Raw genomic sequence first — 19,877 nt, forward strand, 5'->3', positions numbered from 1 at the left:
CAAACGAATAACGGTGTTAGATCGCAGTATACATTTGTTTCGTGTAACGATAATTGAAAAAAATATAACTCTTTTCATATTTTCAATTTATGAAAATATATGTTATTTTAACAAAATACAATAAGATTTCCAAAAAATAGTTCACCACGAACAAGCACCTATAATAAACGTTTCATATATCATAGAAATAACGCACGGAAGCATATGATACACTACCCAAGCGGCAGTATATCTAATGACGTAACGTGCAATGGCAAGCGCAAACGAATATCGGTATTGGATAGCAGTGCATTTGTTTTTCGTAATCTAAAGCGTTAATCGAACAATTCCAATTATTAACTATTCAATAAATGTCAAAACATAAGCTGTAACCTTTAACATGTTGTACTGCATTTATATAATGTTGTAAGCATTGTTATTATTTATAAACAGAAACAAAATTTAATTTTTTCATTTTTTCCTTGGGAGTGCGGCAGTGTCTATGTACGAGCCGCCACTGCTTCCTATTCAGTTTGAAGAAGGTTATATTTTTTTCCCCAAAATACACACCAATATTAATGACATTTTTTTTTAACTATATCTATTTTTCTGACTCGTATTTTTGTGTATTTTGAGCTGAAGGAAAAATTGGCTTGCTCACTCGGCCTAGTTATGACACTGGCTCTACTACAATATCTCTGAAATAAGGCTTCAAATAATGGCGTAAAAAGTAGCAGTGGTAATTTCTTGGTTCTACACTTGAGCTTCTTCGAGCTCAGTTTTTACAAATAAGCAGACTCCATTTTCAGTTTATGTTTGCATTGTAGGAAAGATTTATACTCGACGAGTAGTCAATTTATGGGAAATGTGTGCGCAACTGATACCAGCTGTTTTATTATTATTATTATTATTTCACACCTCCAGGGAGTCCAAAGACTCATCGAAGGAGCGTGTGCCAACAGCATCGAACGAATCACCTCTTCCAACTACTAACCGTGCTCAAACTTACTTGACTGAGCCATTAGTAGCAGAGGCTCTACCAATCGACCAACCTTTGCCGGCATTTATTGATGAAGTTTCCAACTAAGTAAACGCTACAGACTTGAAACCTTTCCATTTTCGCCTAACCGTTAATTGTTTTAACACTGCGTAAAAAGGAAAAAAAAAAAACACCTTTGTCAGGTGACTGATGTAGGACAGGAGATCTCCTGTGGATCTAGAATGGTAAAATTTACACTGATGATCATCAATTAATGAGCTTCCAGATAGTAAAATTATTGTTTACTGATCGGATTTCTCTTTACTTTTCCGAGGACTGAGCTGTAGGCGCTGGATTGACAGTTTGACAGAAGACTTGTCTTTTTTTTTGGAGGGAAAAGGTTATAGGCTTCCATGTTGTGGAATAGTTGCTAGTCTTTGTATAAGACTATTAAAGGCATATGGTGGTGTTAGTTCATGAGTACAACTGGGGAGATACTGTCAGTACAAGAAGACTATCTAAAATTTAGCCGATCTCATACGGAGGTAACAGGGTTTTTTCTCCCGGAAACTCGGGTTTTTCATCCTGCATACAGACAAATCGGCCCTTCAGAACACACGCGATTTACAGACAAAAAATACTAGTTGTGGTGGCCGGTAAATGGCGTTGATGGAGATGATTCGTAGTAGAGGTTCGGTGTAGTGGTTGAGACAGTTGTAGGTGTCCTCCCGCGATGAGGCTTCGGACTCCTTGGAGGTGTCAGGAATAATAATAATATTATTATTATTTAAGAATTTTCTGATGTCCTTCTGCAAAAAGACACCTGAGGTATGGTGCAGTGTTTCTAGTGTGATAGCTGTTTTGCATTCGTGGTCTGTGCAAGAGATGGAAGGGAAAAATGAGGGGAAGATATCAGCTTTATTTTTAGATCTTGTTATAGTGATGCCGTCTGGGTTAAAGAGGTGAAAATGCAAATGAACAGAAATTATACTCGGTGTACTTTGCAGTGTATCAGGGTGTACGATTGCTGTTTGTATGGGGGGGGGGGACGCATTTCTGCATTTGGCCTTTTCAAAGTCAGATTTGTATATGGTGTTTTGTATTTGTTGCATGCAATAGAGTAGGCTGAGATTGAGGGAAGTTCTTGTCTCAAGTCACTTGTTGTATGCTTTTTTTTTATGTTGGCATACCTGTTGTTAAACGAGGGCTTCCGTAGTGGGTTGGATAATCAAAAAATAAAATCAGCTAACTCCTTTTTTATTCCCGTATACGGGGAGTAGGCGAGGGCATTTAGCCCTATCTAACTTTTTGGAGACTGAGTGGGCAGTTCAATCTCCACTGGTACCAATCAGAGATAGATGGCCCAAGGCTATCACTAATTAAGCGGTACTCAGTGAAGAGAGACGGCTCAAATGTGCCGCCATCTCGTGGTCCCTAACCCTAACACAATATATTTAATGTCTGAAATAATGTGGGTTCTACGGTCGATTTTCTTGAGTTTACAGGACGAAAAACCCGAGTTTCTGGGAGGAAAAACCTGCTTGCCCGTGCCAGAGATCGATTAACTCGGGAACCGGTCGAAAAAAGGCTTAGAAAAATTTCCTCTAGTCGCCGACTAGACTCGAAACCAAGTCTTCCTTCGTGCGGTCAAGCGCCGTGGTTGGCAAACGCCACATCCACTGAGCTACACAGGCTCTGTGGGTTGGATATAATTAATAAATCCTCTAATGCCTTTTGATTCCAAAGAGAATAGGGAAAGCTCTTATAGTCCATAACTTCTGGAAATCGATGAGCAGCTATTCTCCACACCTAACCATTACCGAAGCTGAGCTGATGGAGTCGACAATTTGGAAGACATCGAAAGGTACTACAGTAGACAGTGTCGCCATTTCTTTGCCGTAAACCCTTGCTTGCATTATCTGAAAAAAGTGAAGGTTCTATAGATTTTTTCTGAGTTGCTGGATTAAAACTCCTAGAGGAACTCTACTTGCACAAAAGATCGATTAGCACTTGACCCTGCTGGGGGGAAAATGCCTAGAAGAAAGTTCTCTGGTTAGCATCTAGAATCGAACATAGTCTTTCTTCTGATATGGAAATAGAAACGTTGCCAGAATGGCGTACTGTTCTGACTGGATATTCCATAAAAATTCTTCTAGTGTTTATTATACTTAAGAATTTAATTCTCATAATTGAGGCAAAATGAATTTCTAAGTATAAGTTATGTATTATTTAAGATCAGGGTTCCCAACCTGTGGGAAGCGACCCCAAGGGGGGTCGCTAAGTGTTTTCTTTTGTGTTTTCAGCGGTTATTTTTAGCTGCAATTATTATTTTTATAGGAAATTTCACCACTAAGGTAGGTTTTCGACGCTTATTTTAATATGGCTACACTGCAATATCCTACTAGTGGCTGTAACAACGATTTTTGATAAATGAAAGGAAGTGACTTAAGGTGCACCGCAGCGGATACTTAAAAAATTTCAAAGGCTCGCCGTGTTCATACATATTAAATATTTTATGTTATTTTATTTGCTAAGGCGGACCTTTTAATATTTGTTTTTCAAATTTCCGTCGCGGAGGATCTTGGTTCACTCCCTAAAAATAAAATATATAAATGCAGTGTTATCATTACAATAAAATTCTGTGTTATAAATAGTAAACTGAAAAAAAAAAAAACACTATAATGCAAAATTCGTTTTTAATCGGTGTCTCGATGTTTGAATAGTAGACTGTCGAATAAAGGTGAGTTGCTCCCTAAACGCAGTTGAACATCACTCGGTATGTTTTGCTGCCGCCTCCATGTTTGCAATGATCTCCGCGATGGGCCGTCTAATGCAAACTGACGCGAACTTAATTCGCCAATACTCAACCACCTTCAGTTGGCACCATGATGGAAACTAGCCACTCGCTGCCGAGTGCGGGTTAGCTACATGCTCTTGTAGCTTACTCTGATGATGAAGCTTGGAAGAAAAGAGTTGCTTACTTAGCAGACATTTTAGACCAGCTAAATAAGCTGAACCTGAAACTCATTATCCAATTTCAAGACAATCTTCAGGCATTTGAATCCAAGCTGCAAAACTGGCGTCGGAAAGTAAATCTTGAAAATATTGTCATGTTTAACAAACTCTGCAGTGTGGTAGAGGAATCTGAAGGAGGAGATTACTCGGCAATTGTATGGAATTTCTGCGGTACTTCCCTGAGCTTACAGAAGAAGTTGCTGCACTGGTACGAAACCCATTCTCAGCTTCACTGAATGTAGCCAGCATTCTCGATGAAGTACAGGATGAATTCTTTGGATCTGCAGAACAATTCCTCAGCACGTAATTTGTTTTATAAAATTGCTGACTTAGCACACCAGAGCTATGCATCACTCATATCCAAACGTCACCATGCTTGCCTTTCTAGTTTTACTTCCATTTGCCTCTACATATCTCTGCGAGAGTGGATTTTTAACGCTTCATATCAAAACAAAGGCAAGAAGCAGACTTAATGTTGAGGATTAATACAATCATTGCATTAAATGTTAGGTCAATTAAATATTAGGTTAGAATTATATTCTGAAAAGTCTATTTTTAATATGTTTTCTTTACCCTATTAAAAATGCCTTTTTATGATTATAAAAGGGGATCGCAAAAGATTGGGAAACTGATTTAAGAAAAAACTTAGGCAACTGCCTATGGTTCCAAATATCTAGGCTTAAATATGGCCCTGTTATACATATTAGTCGTTTCAAAAGTTTCTATGCAACTATATTCCTGCTGTTAACCAAATATTTGACAAAAATACATTTATAGTCTTCAACGTAATCTGCATTTTGTCTTTTGGCTGCTGCTTGATGTTTAGTTTTGTATTCCTGTTAGCAGGCGATTTTTTTGTTTGTATTTGATAACTCGGATCACCTGAGCAGAAAATTCGTTCATGGTATTGAAGCGTTCCCACAGTACTTTTATCTATAAGATCAGATACTTTGCGTAACAGGAGAACCCGCATGTTTCACATAAAGCAACGTATGCGATATCCTACCCAGGTTAGATTCTTCTCCCATTTTGAAATCTTTTTTCAATGAAGAAGAATGCCAGAAGCAGAAAATAAATCTACGACCTTCTTAACTCAGTCTGCTTTAACTAACGTGAAGGTGGAAACATCATCCCATTAGCCATCCATGCGGTGTGCAGAAATGTTGAGATGATCCTCGTATATAAAACACGCAGAAGGTTAAGCCCTGTACTTCCTAAATAGACAATAATCTTGGAGTGCTTAACTGATTTTTTATTTATTTATTTTTTTTTTAAATTTCTTAGTGCAATAAATTTATACCGGAGTGAACTAAACCACATATTCATTACTTTATTTCTCTTAATTGTGAAATTTAGCAGTTCCCCCACTAAAGGTCTCTCAATTAATACAGCAAAAATGGCACATTTTCTGATACACTTTCTGATACTTGACCATCAGCCGCCCACTTATCTCAGATAATAGTTTCTATTCAAATCCCTTATTTTCTAGATTATGCATCAGCCTTTCATGTGATATCCTATCAGATACTTTAGCAAAGTCCAACAGTATCATAATGTATCCATTTCTTTTATCCAACTCAGCCGTAACATTATTATAAAATATGAGCAAATTGTGCAGACATGACTTCCATTTAGTAAATCCATGCTGTTGTTTGCAGAGTATAACATATTTGTCTACCCATTTCTGTAGGCAAGTTCTTAGCAACTTCTCTAAAATATTCACTACCATTCCAGAGATACTGCCAAGTTGATAGTTCGCACATCAGTTTTTGCACCATCCTTGTACAATGGAATTATCATACATTCTTTCCATTTCTGCAGTATATTTCCTGAGCTGAGACTCATGTTATACAAACTCATAAATGTTCAGCCAAAGTGGCTAGGCCACTTGGCTGAACATTCCATTAGCATACCTGCTGATAATCCATCTATCCCTATTGCCGAATTCTTATCCAGGTGATTCAATTCAACAGCTCTTCAACCTCATTCTCCTCGTCCAATATAGTAGTAGTAGCACTGTGCGCCATGTTACATACATCTGGTTGATATGTATGGCAAAAGTGATCAGTAGAGTAGTAGTCCAGGTGCTTGGAACAAGATCAAGATAAGATAAAGAATCGTGACGTGATTAGTTGTGGGCATGACTTCATGAGATTGGAATGTTTGGAATTTCCCTGTAGGCATATGTGTGTGTGACGTCACGTTTGTTTTGTTCGCGTATGGAATTATGGGTGATGATTAGAGATAAGGAATCTTGTCGTGATTGGTGGTGCACTTCTGACAAGATCAAGATAAGATAAGGAATCGTGACGTGAATGTTTGTTGTTATCAGATGAAGATAAGTGACGTTATTGTTTTGAATGGAAAAGGGAGATATATTAGTGGATAAGGAATCGTGTCGTGATTGGTGGGACACTTCTGACCAGATCAAGATAAGATAAGGAATCGTGACGTGGATGTTTGTTATTATAGATTTTGGAATGTTTGGAATTTCGCTGTGGCCCTTGTCTGTCAGGGACATCACGTGGTGTGTTTGGTTCGTTTAATGCCTTGGTGTATTTAGAGATAAGAATCGAGACGTTATGTGTTTGGAAATTTCTGGGGAACATGTCTCTCTGTGATATCACATGGTGTTTTGGTTTGGCTATGGAATTGTGGGCGATGTTTTTGAGATAAGATATCTTGGAATTTTCCCAGGGTGACACACATCCATCATTGTCGCCATGTTTTGTGCTTGGTTGTCTACAGATGGCTGTACTAATTTTCCAATACATTTTGGGGTATTTCTTTCCTGTTAAAGGGTAGGAATTCTTAGAGTAGAGTCTAGTGGCGGCCGTGTTTCGAGCTTTTCTGAATAATTTAATTATATGCTGGTGTCTCTACGGCATTTAAAAATAAATTAAAATAAACGGACTGTTAAATGGATTACAGAACCTTTTGTATGTATTGTAGAAATTCTAATGATAATTGAAATTACTTACAGTTTTCCAGAATGATTCTTCTTAATGCAAATAGATATTTCAAAATAGTTTAATTTTTATCCACACCACAACACACAAACACACAATCTTGAAAGAACGAAATATCTGTAATAACCTGAAAAGCTATTTGATTTTTGTTCCTTAGATTTTCTGTCCGTTTGGTACACTGTTAATTCCTTAGCATTGGGTCATAGTATGTTTTTATTCCCAAGGTGGTGAGTAACCTCAAAGTGTCTTTTGCTGACTAATATATTCGCCAGCGATCGGTAATTGTTGTGTGTACTTGTGAACTTTGACTGGTAGGGATTGGAATTCTCCTGGTCTTACTTGAGGGTTTGATAATCCGAACGTCACCTTTTTCATGACTCATGTTCTTGCTTTGATGTTTTGCGCAGTATTATCAGTTCGGGGAAGTACGACTGTTTTTCTAGTGTAAAATTCTTATGACACATATCCTAAAATTATTCATTCCTGATTAAGGATTTTATACAATTATTGTTTTCAAGTAGATGAGTTGTTTGTTTGTTTACATTTTGTGTTGCTAGGAAACTGGAATTTATTTCAAACGAATATTAGCTCTGTAATAATTTTGTTAATTTCTATGTTACCTTTTATTTGACTGTAATATTATTAACAAATTGTATTTACTGAATCTAACATACAGAAATTAAAATAAAATGAAAAAGACTATTTTTTTCTCTTATTCTTCTGATTTAACATTTGCGCTGATGTTTGTAGTGTGTGATTTGCCACTGGTGCTTACGTGTAATTCATATGATTTTCTCCATGTGACATTTCAAAACAAGTTGAACTATGGTTTTTACATAGTTCAAACATGTAAAACTCATTTCTGTTAGTTCCTATTGACTGTTGTCCTCTCACCTTAACATTTATATACATATATTTTAACACAATTATTGTATTAGATATTCTTTCCAATACAAATATTTATGATCACAACAAACAAGAAATTTATCACCCTTTCAAAGTTTTGAAATTCATGCACATATTGTTTTCATCATTTGGTATCATTTAAATGAAGAATGGGTTTGGCTATTAAGTTCGTTAATGTTTTTTGATTTTTCTCTTCCAATGGAGAGTATTTTTTGATATATGCATGTTGATTCACTTGTTATCTGTATGCTACGATAATACCTTTTTATTTATACAACAAACTTTTTAAGAGTTTAGTAACTTGATGGGTTAAAATATCTAATGTCCCTTTGTAAATAAAAATTCTATCAGTCGTACTTAAGTACGATTGTTTTTTCTAGTCTATTGGAGGTATCTACATATATAATAAATAAATTGTCACTTTTCAGGTGAAATATTCTCTACTAAAATTCTGCCTATTAATTTAATACCCATTTCCTTTTGCTTCCAAGAGTTGACACAGTTTCATTGAGTGGATTTTCAAAAAAAAAAAAAAGTGGTTAGTTTGTGGCATGAAATTTTACAAGGAGAAAAAAAAATGTTATGGTCTTACTTAATTTGTATAACACATCAACAACACCCAATTTGTTTATTTAAATTTATACATTTTATTTGAATGAAATATTATTTACAAATTTTATTTACTGAATCTAACATAGAGAAAATAAATAAAACAAAAAATACAATCTATTTTTTTTGTTCCTTAATCTTCTTATTGTTAAATTTGCACTGTTGTTCAAAGGTTCTTCCATGCTTGTGGATTTGCCATCATGTGGTTTTTGACAATGTGACTCTCATCTGAAAGTTAATTTTCATTTGGTGATCGTTGGGAATTTATTACCATAGTAAAATTAAGGGTTGCATATTTATTTTTTTGAAACCAATACATATACTTCTGAGAATTATTAAAAGCACAGAATCTTTCGTTATGTTTCCAAAAGCATTTTATAAGTACATGTTATGTTTTCACGTTTTGGGCATCCAATTTCATTTAAATCAAGAACAGGCCTCCCTGTTAACCTCGTTAATGTTTTTGATTATTCTCTTCCTTTGGCGAGTAATATTTGATATTTACATGTTGATTCTATCATATAATTTCTTAGTTTGTCCAGAAATAGCGAACCAATTTCCCACTTCAGCTGATGGTTATATTTTATTCACTAAGAATTCTGTTTTTTAACTCTTTCAGGTAATTCTTTCCAACTACAAGGTGTATTTGTCAATGCATATCTTACAATAATTCCATCAGAAATACAAATTTCTTTAGGAAATAAATTTGAAGTCTTATTCCAAATAAATTGACAATCAATTATAGCAATGATAACCGAAAATTCGTATTTTTCACACTGTCGATTTTTCATAATCTTTTCCCTTCATTCTTCTTCTTAGATTACCTCATATGGCACCACAAATAAATGGTTATTTATTATTATTATTTCACTGATTATTAGCTCTGATCTTATATTTTATGTTAACTTTCTGTTACAAAATTCTAAACAATTAGAACTTTTCACAAAGAGACTTGCAATGAATTTTGTGTCTTACCCATTATTTTTACATTACCAAACACAAAACACCACAACACAAAACAGCAGCTGCAGTGGATGAACGATTACCTTAAGTCCAAAGTCCCTCGACTCTATGGTATTTTCTTATAGTACTGTTTACCCTTACTATACTATACCTTACCTTACTCCTACCCTGACCGTTCCTTCAAAAATGAACCTTTTGAGCAGCTGACTCAATAACATGTTTTCACATGCTGCTGGATATACTGTTGGTGTGTTTTTATCTTATTTTGTGTGGGGAAAGGTAAAATTTGTATATGTGTTATCTGGAGAGTACAAACATTTTTTCTATACCAAACTTTTAAGAGTTAAAGTCACGTTTTGGGTTAATTATCTGCTATCGCTCTGTAAAACAACCAAATTCTAACAGTTCAGATTTTCGATTACGTGAACGAATTGTTTTCAGATAACTCAAACAATGTCAATAGGTAGCATTAGACAATTTCTAAAATAATCAATACATGGTTATCAGTTTTCAACACTTTTTTCCCGTTCCTGGGATTAATTTCACAGTTGTGATTTTTTTTAATAATTAAACAGAATTGCATTAAGGTATAAAGTTGTGGATTTAAATATCAAGTTATAATCAGAATAACTGAGTAAAAATTCACTGTGGAAAAACACAACAAAAATACATATCTTTGTTTATTGAAGTTTACAAACGCATATTTTATTTTGCTGAAATACTATTTACAAGTATATTCACTGAGAAAAATTCGAAACATGTAATTACCAAAAAATATTTTGCAATATTTAGTTTAGACTCATAACATTTTCCAAAGAGTTCAATGAATAAAATTTTTGTTACTCACTGTTTCTTGGTTACATTACATCAAAATAGTTGGTCATGCAAAAGAGTTTTTAAATCAGATACCATGGTAAGCACACTTCCTTACATTTGATATTGTGTCAATCTGGAAATGACACCATGCCTCCCACCCATTGATAATTATCAATGTCGTACATTTTTGGTGAAAATCTCTCAGCTTCTTCATAACTAATAGAAAAAAACTTTACTTCCATCAGCTCCTGTATAATCAAGTATTAGTTCCCCATCTTTGCATTTCAGAATATAACACTCACAGAGGTCCATTTCATAGTCAACTCGTCTTTGCAAATAGCCGAGGATATCAGACACCCTCCTGCGTAACTTTTCCCAAGTGGTCCTGGATAAATACATCACAATGTATGTGTCTTCTAAAATAATAATTGGTTTCCATCCTTTTAGAGCTATGTGAAGAGTTTTGTCTCATGTTATTTTCCTGAAGAAAGAAAATTTCAATGACTTTTGTGGCTCACCCATTATTTTACTTTACTTTCCTGGATGCCAAACATCACAACACAATACGATACCTGCACTGGATGAACTAATTGCCGTAACTGCAAAGACACTTGACTCGTTTGTTTTTCCTTATAGTACTGTTTACCTCGCCTTAACCCTGACCGTTCCTTCCAAAATGAAACTTTCGTACAGATGAATCACAGACATGTTTCTACATGCTGTTGGATATGATGTTTATGTGAGATTATCTTACTTTGAGACATTGGTGGAAGTGAAAAGATATTCACGATATTCCTTCCACATCATCTTTTGGATTTCTTGTTTAATGAGATTGCACATCCATTTCACTTCTATTCTATTTGTTCTTAGAACTCTAGGGACTGTGTCCCTTCAAATACCGCATTATTTAAGTGTCTTTTCAAAACGTTCCATTATAAAATGTTTATAACTATTTTGTGAGTTTTTATCTGTCATTATTAAAAACAAAGTAAGGGTACCTCTGTTGTTTCAAGTGAAAAGATATAACTCGTAAACCTATTACTTCAGATACTAAGATTAAAATGATTAATTTTAGTGACGATTGCGTATATTAACCCTGAGATTAGCTTCAGACTAAACTGACCTCATTACTTTTATTAAAAATAAAATTTTGTTTTTCGTTTGCATAACTGATGTAAATAATTGCTTTTTTTACGTCCACACACACACACACACACACACACACACACACACGACTACTTCAAAATGTTTAAACCAAATACGTGAGGGAGCGGGGGAAGAAAGGCAATTTGTCATATGACGTGGTCTGGGATCTAATGTGTTGTATGACTGGGATATGCCTGTATATAAAAATGAAAATGCAATTTGCAATTTTATGAGTATCGAACAAAAATAACTGCAAAGCAGTAGTGCAACGGAATGGCTCTCTGGAGAAGGGGAAGAAAGAGAGATTTTAGAGATGAATAAAATATGTGAATAAAAAATTATCTTGAAAATGATGCTATAACAACTTTTCCCTATTACTATATTTGAATGTTTCACATCTTTGCATTTCAGGAAAGAAAACAAATCTAGATTACAATAAAGGAATAATTGATTTTGTTCATCCAAGTATTGTTTCTTTTAATTTAAATTTTTCGGTCGTAGCAAATTTTCCAAACTCGAGAAGTTCTAAACTCTACAAACTCTAAAGCTCCGAAACAAACTTCAGCTAAAAGTAACAAATATTAGGAAACAAACCCATCATGAAATGAGGTTGCTTTAAGTTTAAACCAGCGATTCCCAACTTTTTGCCGGAACTCCTGCCGTTAGTGCAATCTTAATGTACACACCTCCCCTAAAAATCGAAAGACTTAAAAATGAACAATGAAAACAATACAAATGAACTTTATTTTCAGTAAAGATATAAAAAATGAAAATGTCAAATGAAACAAAAATAATTATTTATCTTAAAAAATTATAAAATAATTATGTAATTCTTCATAACCGCTTTAATGAGATGTTGCTGCTTTCGACCAGTTAGGACATAAAATCGAGGAACAGTGATAGGAGAATATCATGTCTGGCATCCAATCAATTTCTAAACTTCGTCTTCACACTGACTAATATTGAAAACCAAATTCGCTTAGATAGGTTGTAGCAAATGGGATTAAGGCTAAAATAGCGATACTTGCCAAAAACTGGGAATATGCAGGCATTTGGGAACATCAGTATTCATCAAAATTTTGATTAACGAAATTTTGCCTTAGCAAAAATTTGCTCTGTAGTTCGATGAGATCATCATCCATCAAATCCAAACTGATTTGATTTGTAGGTCTTCGACAAGCCTGCCGTAAGCAAAAGCAATGTTTGTGTCTTTTCTGCTACTATGTAATTGATTAGAATTTTGGAAAAGGTGGATTTATTGTAACAATGTACAACTAAAAAGTTCTTCACATCGCCCTTGGACTCTGTCTGTACCGCCTCCTCAAGGGAGTTACACTTCACAGTTTGGGAAATCCTGGTTTACACGCTTTTTCATTACGAGTAATTCAGGTATAATATACTTATTGTAGGTCCACACTTCATAGAACCGAGGCTGGCAATGTGCCGATAATAGTTCATGCTAAAGGGGAGAAAGAAATAAAAGATATTCGAATTGGTCACTAACCCTCAAAATCACGTGCTTTATACTTAAATTTTCCAACTGTCGTACAAGCAAAATAGTTACCACTTTAAGAAGTAGAATTTTTATAGAAGAAAAGCTAATTTTCCGACGTATAATAATAAACACTCATCCCACGAAACTCATCAGCTAAAAAAAATCAGCTAACGCCTTTTTTTTTTCCCGTATAGGGAATTAAAAAAATGTTTCGTAGGTGAGGCCGTTTTAGCTCTATCTAACTTTTAGAGACTGTGGGCAGTTCAATCAGAGATAGCTGGGCTCAAGGCTATCACTAATTAAGCGGCACACAGTGAAGAGAGACGGCTCAACAAGTGCCGCCATCTCGTGGTCCCTAACACAATATATTTAATGTCTGAAATAATGTGGGTTCTATGGTCGATTTTCTTGAGTTTACGGACGAAAAACCCGAGTTTCCGGGAGAAAAACTCTCTTGCCCCTGCCAGAGATCGACGAACTCTGGAACTGGTCGAAAAAAGGCTTAGAAAAATCTCTTCTAGACTAGATTCGAAAGCAAATCTTCCTTTGTGCGGTCAAGCGCCGTGGTATGCAAACGCCACATCCACTGAGCTACATGGGCGCAGTGATTAACCTAATATCAGAATGGATTCTCTTTCTTCTGACATGCGCAGAAGTGTCGAAGAGTCTCGTATCTGTGGGCGTGTACAGTAATTGTATGGCCACAATAATTGCTATTTATAGAATAATTGGAAGCATCTTTTAAGTATAATGCATTGTTTTCCAAATACAGTATATATAAATAATGCAGCTTCTACCTCCCTGCGAAACGTTTTTTTTTTTTTTTTGTAAACTTTTAGTTCATTCGTGCCGTGGGTGGGCTAAGAAGTTTTTATTCCCCCTCCCTTACTTTTATCAATAAGCACCTCTGTAACGCAATTGAAAGAACAACGAACATTGCGCCATTTGGTAGGAAAAGACCTGCGTTAGATTATTGTCGTGACGAAAGGAATCTTTTTTTTAATGGCGCAATGTTCGTTGTTCTTTCAATTGCGTTACAGAGGTGCTTATTGATAAAAGTAGGGTGGGGGATAAAAACTTTCCATAGCGCAATTGGAAGAACGACGGTACGTTGCGCCCTTCAATTGGAAAAGGCCTAAGTTCGAGTCTCGCCATGACGAGAGGGATCTTTATATGGACTTTTTCAATCGAAGGTGAGTTAGCCGACCTCATACGGAGATAGCAGGGTTTTTCCTTCCTGAAACTCGGGTTTTTCATCCCGCATTCAGACAAATCGGCCCTTCAGAACACATGCAATTTACAGACAAAAATACTAACTGTGGTAATGTTGGGCAGTAGATGGCACTGATGTAGATGATTGGTAGTAGAGGTTCGGTGTAGTGGTGGAGACGGAGAGTTGTACAATAGGTGTCCTCCCGCGATGAGTTGGAGATGTCACGAATAATAATAAGAATAGTTTTCTATTTCGTAATGGCAAAATTCATGGATATGGTGGCTGCAAGAATGATGTCTTGCAGTCATATCCACATCATTTAACAGGTGAATTCACGTGGTGAGCAGTCTTTAGAGCAGAGGCCAGGATGTAGCCAGATGGTTGCATGTGCGTCTTTCCGTGATTCGCAGATTGTGAAACCAATTCCATGAGTCACAAACAGCACCCTGAACTCTGAAGGAAGTCCACTGGCTACAACTACAGTGGATGACTGATATCTCCGATTATCTGATCGCCTAAACACAGTGCTACCAGGAATCAACTCTGATTTGGTGTAGCATTGCTGTTTTTGAGTTTGATTCCATCCTTGGCATGAATGTTTGTGATCGTCTTTAGGTTGGAGATGAATTTCACCTTCTGTGACTATCTCCGTGCTCACTCGGGGACCTACAGTGGCTTGAAAAAGATGCATATTTTGTTTCTGGATTATATAAAAATATTTTTGAAAGATACAAAAATATATATAAAATTAATAGAAAAAAATTCTTATCACACCTACAGTATAAATATACTCTAGGAAAGAGGTGATTGACTTGTTAAGTGGACCCACCCCTTTTGATATAACATCAAGCATTTTTAAATATTTCTGATGCATCACCCTAAATGTGAGAGCAGTATTCTAAGAATGGCTAGATTTAGGATTTATATAGTGTTTTGAGTTGTATAGTTGAGAAATAGCACATGGAATGGAAGAGGATACCCACAGAGTTTTGGGAGGTTGAGGGGACTTCATATTATGTTTTGTCACTCAAGGCTAGATATACAAGCTCAAAAAGAAAAAAGAAGTCCGACTGTGAATCAGGAAAACATCCAAAAAGCTGAATTTTATCAAGGAGAATGAAGTGAGATCTTTTTGCAACAAATGGGGTAGGTTAACTAATGTTAAACTGGCTTTACAATATGGAGCTGAGACATGATGCTAACAAAGGAAAACATAAATAAAATACAGGTCCACATAAACAAATGCTTGAGGAAGATACTGGAGGTGGATGAAAATGGACGTGGATAGGTCACATAATCAGGAACCCATACAAAGAAATAGCAAACATTGAACTAGAATGGAATCCCCAGGGCAAGAGGAAAAGAGGTAAACCCATGATAACATGGAGAAGAGAACTAGAAACAGATACAAGATGGCTGGGATGTTCCTGGAAAGAGATCAAAAAAGAAGCATCGAATAGAGTCAGATTGAAGTCGATGGTTGAGGCCCTATGCTCTGCAGGGAGCGAACAGGATAGGTAAAGTAAGGAGGTGGAGAAAAACTGGTGTAGGACATAGACAAAAGTTGGTTCGGTATGTTTGGAGCTTGAGAGGATCGACACTTTTCGACATGAAGTGCTTTAAATTATTGCTTAATGATATGAGACTCTATTAAACAGATAAAATCTTATTTTACAAAAGTTTATTATAAATCAGCCCAAAAGAATTTCTATAACTATAAAATGCTTATAAAAGGAAATGTTTTATTTTATATAAGAACTTACGAGTTCGTATATAAATTTAGCCTGCAGATCAACACATAGGGAAGTATCGATATATATCTATATATTAGAATGCAGAATGAAATTTACTCATTGCTGCAAGTCTGAGGACTTCAGGAATAAATTGGAAGGTAGCTTTTCAAGAAAATAAGTTTGTCATCGTGTTTTCTTTTATCTGGGACACCAAGTTCTCAGTTAGGCTGTCTTCCTACTGCAATATTCTTTGGATAATGCATCCTTGTTATCATAACCAATTTATTATAATTATTTATCATTGCGCAATGAATATTCGGCGATGAAAGAGTTTTCTTTAGCCCTTTTAATCAATCTGTTTATAAACATACATTACTTTCTTCCCCCCCCCCACATTTAAAGCCGAAATTGGGGAGAAACAGCTGTCGTTCCATTATAAGAGATTCTACAACCTCTTGCTTAAAAAAAAAATCATTATGTAGAATCTGGCTGTGAGCTGTTGTATGAGCAAAAATTAGTACCAGCAAAGTGAACCGATACCCGACTGATTCAGTATTGCACCTGCTCTCTTGCTTTCGTAAATTATTTTATATCATACAATCAAATTTCAGCAAACAGGCAATTTCAATTAATATGGAATAAAGAATTGATTGGATGTCAGTATTGAAGTACTAATTTTTCAGTTGTGCCAATATTTACCAAGCATGGATTCTCCGAACTGTTTCATTTAATTGTTTTATTACTTCCTCAAACAAATGCCTTTGTCAACATTTATGATAGAATAAATGGAAATACCAATTGTAAGGATTTCCTGTAACTGTTTTTATATTTATAATGTATTGTAAAGAAAAAAATTTAATATATTATAATTTCTCCGTTTGCAAATACAGTAAATGAAAAACTAAATTATGATAATATACGACTTGCGTCATTATCTTGGTTATGGTGGCGCTCTAGTGCTGAGTTTAACTTATCAAAGTAGTCATGGCGGTGGTGGAATCGTGTTATGCTTTGTACTTTGTTTGATTATTATCGTGTTAGTTTTTCTTTCCATATTTAGGCATAACACCAAAATTAAAAAAACAAATCTACGAGTTATCGGTTAAAGCTTCTGGTATGCTAGCTGGCATATGAATAGTGCATCTTCTGTGAATATGAAATAACTATTATAAGTTTAACCTGGAGGGAAATATGATTTACTATGGATATCACAAATTGCTTAAGAAAATATAACAAAAGGAAGGCAATAAAGACTAATAAAGATAACCAGGATAATTCAGAGGACTGTACAGAAAAGTTTGATAAATTATACGCTGACTGGAAGGGCTTGGGGGAAAATGGCAAAAATTCAATACCTCGTTTCTATTATAAGTTACCAGCAGAAGATGAGATCTTACAACAGAAGCTTCGCGAAGAATCCCGAGCAGTGTTTCTTCAGAGAAGAAGTAGAGAACTATTAGATAATGATGATCTGAAAGCATTGTGGGTATTGTTGGATAAAAACCATTCCCCACCCCATGTGGGTGAGGAGGAGATGATTAGTTATGGAGATTTCAGAAAAGTAGCAGAACAGGCCGGATCAAAATGTAGTATGTATTTCACAGCGAAAATATTTGCCAAGCTTTTACAGAATGATCCCTACGGAAGAATTTCGATTCGTAACTTTTTCAATTACGTAATGCGAAAAGTGTGGCTTCATCAAACGAGAATAGGTCTTTCACTATATGATGTTGCTGGACAAGGATATCTTCGTGAATCGGATCTCGAAAATTATATAATGGAATTAATACCGACTTTGTCCCAGTTAGATGGTTTAGAAAAGTCGTTTCATTCTTTTTATGTGTGCACGGCTGTTAGAAAATTTTTCTTCTTTTTAGATCCATTAAGAACAGGAAAGGTAAAAATTCAGGATATTCTTGCATGCAGTTTTTTAGATGACTTATTAGAACTTAGAGATGAAGACCTACCCAAAGATGCACAAGAAACCAACTGGTTTTCAGCACCATCAGCACTTAGAGTTTATGGCCAGTATTTAAATTTGGACAAAGATCATAATGGCATGCTTAGCAAAGAAGAATTATCAAGATATGGTACGGGAATGCTAACCAATGTATTTATTAAGAGAGTGTTCCAAGAATGCCTTACTTATGACGGTGAAATGGACTATAAAACTTATTTAGATTTTGTTTTAGCTTTAGAGAATAGGAAAGAACCCCAAGCCCTTCAGTACTGTTTTCGCATATTAGATGTACAGAATACAAGATATCTGAGCCTATTCTCTTTGAATTATTTTTTTAGAGCCATACAGGAACAATTAAGACTTCATGGGCAAGAACCAGTATCTTTTGAAGATGTTAAAGATGAAATCTTTGATATGGTGAAACCTGTTAATCCTCTTCAGATTACTCTTCAAGATTTGATTAATTGTGGACAGGGGGATACTGTTGTTAGTATTCTTATTGATCTCAATGGCTTCTGGACTTATGAAAACAGAGAAGTGTTAATAGCTGAAGTTAATGAAGAAGCTGAAGTATAGTATAATAAACAATAAGGTGTGATATTTATTTTTAGTATTGTGTATATTAATTACCCATGCAAGTAATTGTATTTCAACTTCAAGTTGCTTTCATGAATTTTTGAAAATTTTATGGCATTTACAGTGTGTGTATTTTTGAATAAAGTTTCAAGCAGTGTTTATGATTTAATTTTGAAATCAGATTCACTTAGTTTTTCTAAGGGACAGAAGACTAAAGTTAATTGACATTTTTCATTTGGAAACTACTGCAGTGCAGTTATTTATAAATACAAAATATCAATACAAATTTTTATGCAGATATTGTGGAAAAAGAATAGCAGTATTTTTGCAGTTTTTAGTGCATAATAGTTCAGTCAGTAACTTTGTCATTTGTATGTTTATTTTTTGTCTTTTACCAAAGAATGGAATCATCCCTCCCTTCCTCCTGAATGTTATGTAAAATCTGATAATGATATAGAAACTTAATTTTTCAATAGAATGAAAAATTAACAACAAATACTTTACCAGCCTAGCTATGCATTTTATTGTATATTTCATTAAACCTACTGGGTGTGTTTAGTAAAGAAATTATACTTGATTATACTATATTTAAATTGTATATCTAAATATATTATAAAGATATTATATATCTAAATTATACTATATTTAAATCATACTTTATATTATGGTTCTCTGATTATTCCATTCCAGTACACTGAAATTTATTATATAGGAATTTGAATATTTGCAGCTTAAGTTTCAACTTAGGTAAAACTTTAGTTATCTGCTTCAGCATGTAAGAGTTTGCTATGGCAGCTCATCATAATACTTTGTCACCATCCACCATCGAATTTAAAGATAATGTAAAGTGCAAGATAATGATAATGGGTAGAAAAATAGGAGATAATGTAAAAATAAGATGTAGAGGAAAGATTTTAGAAGTGGAAAGATTTCAATATTTAGGTAGCTGGATCTCAGAGAAAGGAACTTCAGAGTTGTACATTAGAAATAGAATAGGTAAAGCTAAATCGGCATTTATGGAAATGAAGAGAATTTTAATAAACAAGACCATTAAAATAGGCATTAGAATTGGAATAGTTAAAGCAACAGTGTGGAGTATTGCAAGTTATGGAAGTGAGTCATGGACACTAAGAAAGAGAGATATGGAAAGAATTAATGCATTGAAAATGTGGTGTTATATAAAGATGGAAAAGATTAACTATACAGAAAGAATATCAAATCAAGAAGTTTTAAGATGAGTTGGGATGGAAAGAACACTGTTAAAGAATATTATACAAAGAAAGACTAGATTTGCAGGACATCTTCTGAGAGGTTCTTCCAGACACCTGACAAGAACTATATTACAAGGGAAAGTTGAGGGGAAGAGAAGACATGGAAGACCAACAAGAGTGGTTTAATTACATCGTGGAATGGACTGGTTTAAGAATGATGGAAGCGACAGACAGAGAGAAATGGAGAAGAGCTGCTCATCTGCTGCAGCCCTCTTGCTAGAGGATGCTGCCAGATGACGACGAAAGT

General features: G+C 35.0%; 2 protein-coding genes across 2 annotated transcripts in view; both read left to right on the forward strand.

Annotated features, from left to right (window-relative positions):
- Positions 1-19,877, forward strand: part of LOC150101616 (glycogen phosphorylase-like) — a 253,929-nt gene that overhangs the window by 58,457 nt on the left and 175,595 nt on the right. The gene's annotated exons all lie outside the window — the stretch shown is intronic.
- Positions 16,823-18,518, forward strand: LOC150101617 (serine/threonine-protein phosphatase 2A regulatory subunit B'' subunit gamma-like). The gene has a single exon (XM_090400486.1). The coding sequence runs from the start codon at positions 17,025-17,027 to the stop codon at positions 18,357-18,359; it is 1,335 nt and encodes a 444-aa protein (XP_090256612.1). The 5' UTR covers positions 16,823-17,024; the 3' UTR covers positions 18,360-18,518.

Source organism: Typopeltis vanoorti, chromosome 11 (genome assembly GCF_054136105.1).
Source record: "Typopeltis vanoorti isolate ZY-2024b chromosome 11, IOZ_Tvanoo_1.0, whole genome shotgun sequence".
Classification (NCBI taxonomy): domain Eukaryota; kingdom Metazoa; phylum Arthropoda; class Arachnida; order Uropygi; family Thelyphonidae; genus Typopeltis; species Typopeltis vanoorti.

What these genes read in the sequence shown, in the direction of transcription:
- LOC150101617 (XM_090400486.1), top strand. Translation starts at nt 17,025, where the DNA reads ATGGATATCACAAATTGCTTAAGAAAATATAACAAAAGGAAGGCAATA.